Raw genomic sequence first — 2,177 nt, 5'->3', positions numbered from 1 at the left:
TATATATATATACCAAAGGGATTCTAACATGTTAAACGAGAATGTTTGCTCTGTTTATTACTACTGTTTTTCATGATAGTCAACATAGTGACTATATTAAAGGGAATTTAAGAGTTTTATACTACATTTTTCAATCTATTTTGATAGTGGCACACAATAAAACATCACTGTTAGGCTATTGCTTTACCATGAATATTGTCTTGTCATGTACACAAAAGTACACTAAATGTTCAGTAAGATGAGTCAGTTCAGCTGAGGCAATTTGGACATCTGGTTAGCAGGCCTTCTAAATAGCTAGTAGACAAACGTTAGATTCACTTTAAAGGGGGGGTATTGTGCAAAATAAACTTGTTTTAGCTTCATATCATGTTATAGTGTCATCACCTACCTCATCAAACATATCATTAGAGAGTTGCTTTGACTCATTCATGATTGTTTGAGAAATCCTTGAATCTATTGCGATAGTCATTCAGAGGCTAAAACAAAGCACCTTTCCCCTTTGGAAACACAACAAGCTGTTGTAAACAGAAATACAATTTTTTTACTAACATATCCCAAACAAAATTCTTAATGGTTGTTTGTCATCCTTCAAGCTGGAGAACTTCATCCAGGAGAACGTTCGCTCTGGCATGGAGGAAATTAAGAGATCTTCCGTGCACACGCAGACAGCTGCCATGCTGGAGATGGGAACGAACCTCCTTAGCCAATCAGCAGAGCAGACTCGCAAGCTGACAGATGTTGAGACCCAGGTGAGTCTGTTAGAAAGGAACAACCTGGGGGAACCAGGGATAACTTGTTTGCAGCCAAGCTAAACGAATGATTGTCTATCACACTAAAGTAAAACAAGTGATTTTTTAAACTTATTTACAAACTACTTTGGTGAGTAGCTAATTAAACTGAAATCGGATGTAACCTGCTATGGATCCAAGCCCAAAGTGGTGCTAGCAGCTTCAAAGCAGCTGGTATTTTGGTTTTACAGGCATTGACTGACACAGTAAGCCAAGTATAGTGACTGACAACAAGCCAATTAAAACATAAAACTCAACACCACAACCCAGATGTGTCTTCAATCATGCCACAGATTTGTTATTACAGATTGGGCTGTTTTGGTCCTGGTGCTTTCTTTTCTCTTATCAAAGTCAATATGAAACTGCAATCTGTACAAATATCCAAGCTGCTGCTTTGTTCCAGTATTTGTTTCATCTTCAGCTTCAAAAAAACATGCCAGAAGTGCATACGAGATCAGCCTTGCTTAGGTGTTGATTACAAGATCAAAGAAGGTAAATTATGGGATTTGTGATGCGTCAAACAGAGCTATTTAGCCTCAAGGGTCCTTTTTTAAGGATTTATTCATTGAACATCCTTCTCATTCATCAATCTGTCTGTGCATACTGTGATAGACTTATTTATGTTATTTTTTATTTATTTATTTTTTTGTCAATATATAGGTATTAAACCAGACAAGTCGCCTGGAGATCCAGCTTCTTGAGTACTCACTTTTTACCAACCGTCTGGAGAAACATATTCTCCTCCAAACTCAAGAGATCTCACGCCTCAGTGATAAAAACAGGTGAGTACACCACAGACAATGATGCAGCAAAGGTTTTTCTTTGACCATAAATTCTTTAGTTGAAGGATTTCATTTCTAGGCTCATTGTGTTAAAAGGGTGGTTTAGTGATTTTTGAAATTATTTTATTTTAAGTAGGCAAAATATTATAGACCTCATGAGCAGTGATAGTCTCATAGCACAAAGTTTGAAGAAAAAGACAGAGCTCTTACTCTAGGCCAGAGATTCTTAACCTATGGGCCACGGCCCAATTGTAGGCTGCGAACGCCACCTTGAGGGCCTCAAATGAACAACAGTTTTTAACTTTGGGCCGCAGAGGGCCGCGGGACCGCATTGATTTTGAATAAGGTGCAATACACTTTCTCACCACTAGTAGCGGTAGTGCGCCACTCAGATGTTTAACAACTTTTTTTAATATGTAGAAGAACCTTAGAAACCTGCAGAGAATGGAAATGTGTTTTTAATTAAATGTAGAAGACAAAAATGAAAGTAACCCATCAAAAAACATCAAAGTTTGTCACTAAAATGAAGTGCAGCTCTTGTTTATTTACCTTGCAATATTTTAAAAGTTCAAAACATTATCAAATAGAGTTGCAGAAACAATTATAT

General features: G+C 37.2%; 1 protein-coding gene across 1 annotated transcript in view; it reads left to right on the top strand.

Moving 5' to 3' along the window:
• The window catches only part of angpt2b (angiopoietin 2b), a 44,613-nt gene that overhangs the window by 5,630 nt on the left and 36,806 nt on the right, over window positions 1–2,177 (top strand). Inside the window, exons 2-3 of the mRNA XM_014019729.1 lie at window positions 594–749; window positions 1,449–1,570. Of these exons, the coding sequence (XP_013875183.1) occupies window positions 594–749; window positions 1,449–1,570 (278 nt within the window). The remainder of the gene's footprint in view (window positions 1–593; window positions 750–1,448; window positions 1,571–2,177) is intronic.

This window comes from Austrofundulus limnaeus, unplaced genomic scaffold (genome assembly GCF_001266775.1).
Source record: "Austrofundulus limnaeus strain Quisiro unplaced genomic scaffold, Austrofundulus_limnaeus-1.0 Scaffold228, whole genome shotgun sequence".
In the NCBI taxonomy this organism is placed as follows: Eukaryota; Metazoa; Chordata; class Actinopteri; order Cyprinodontiformes; family Rivulidae; genus Austrofundulus; species Austrofundulus limnaeus.
This window is presented reverse-complemented; position numbering and strand designations above follow the sequence as displayed.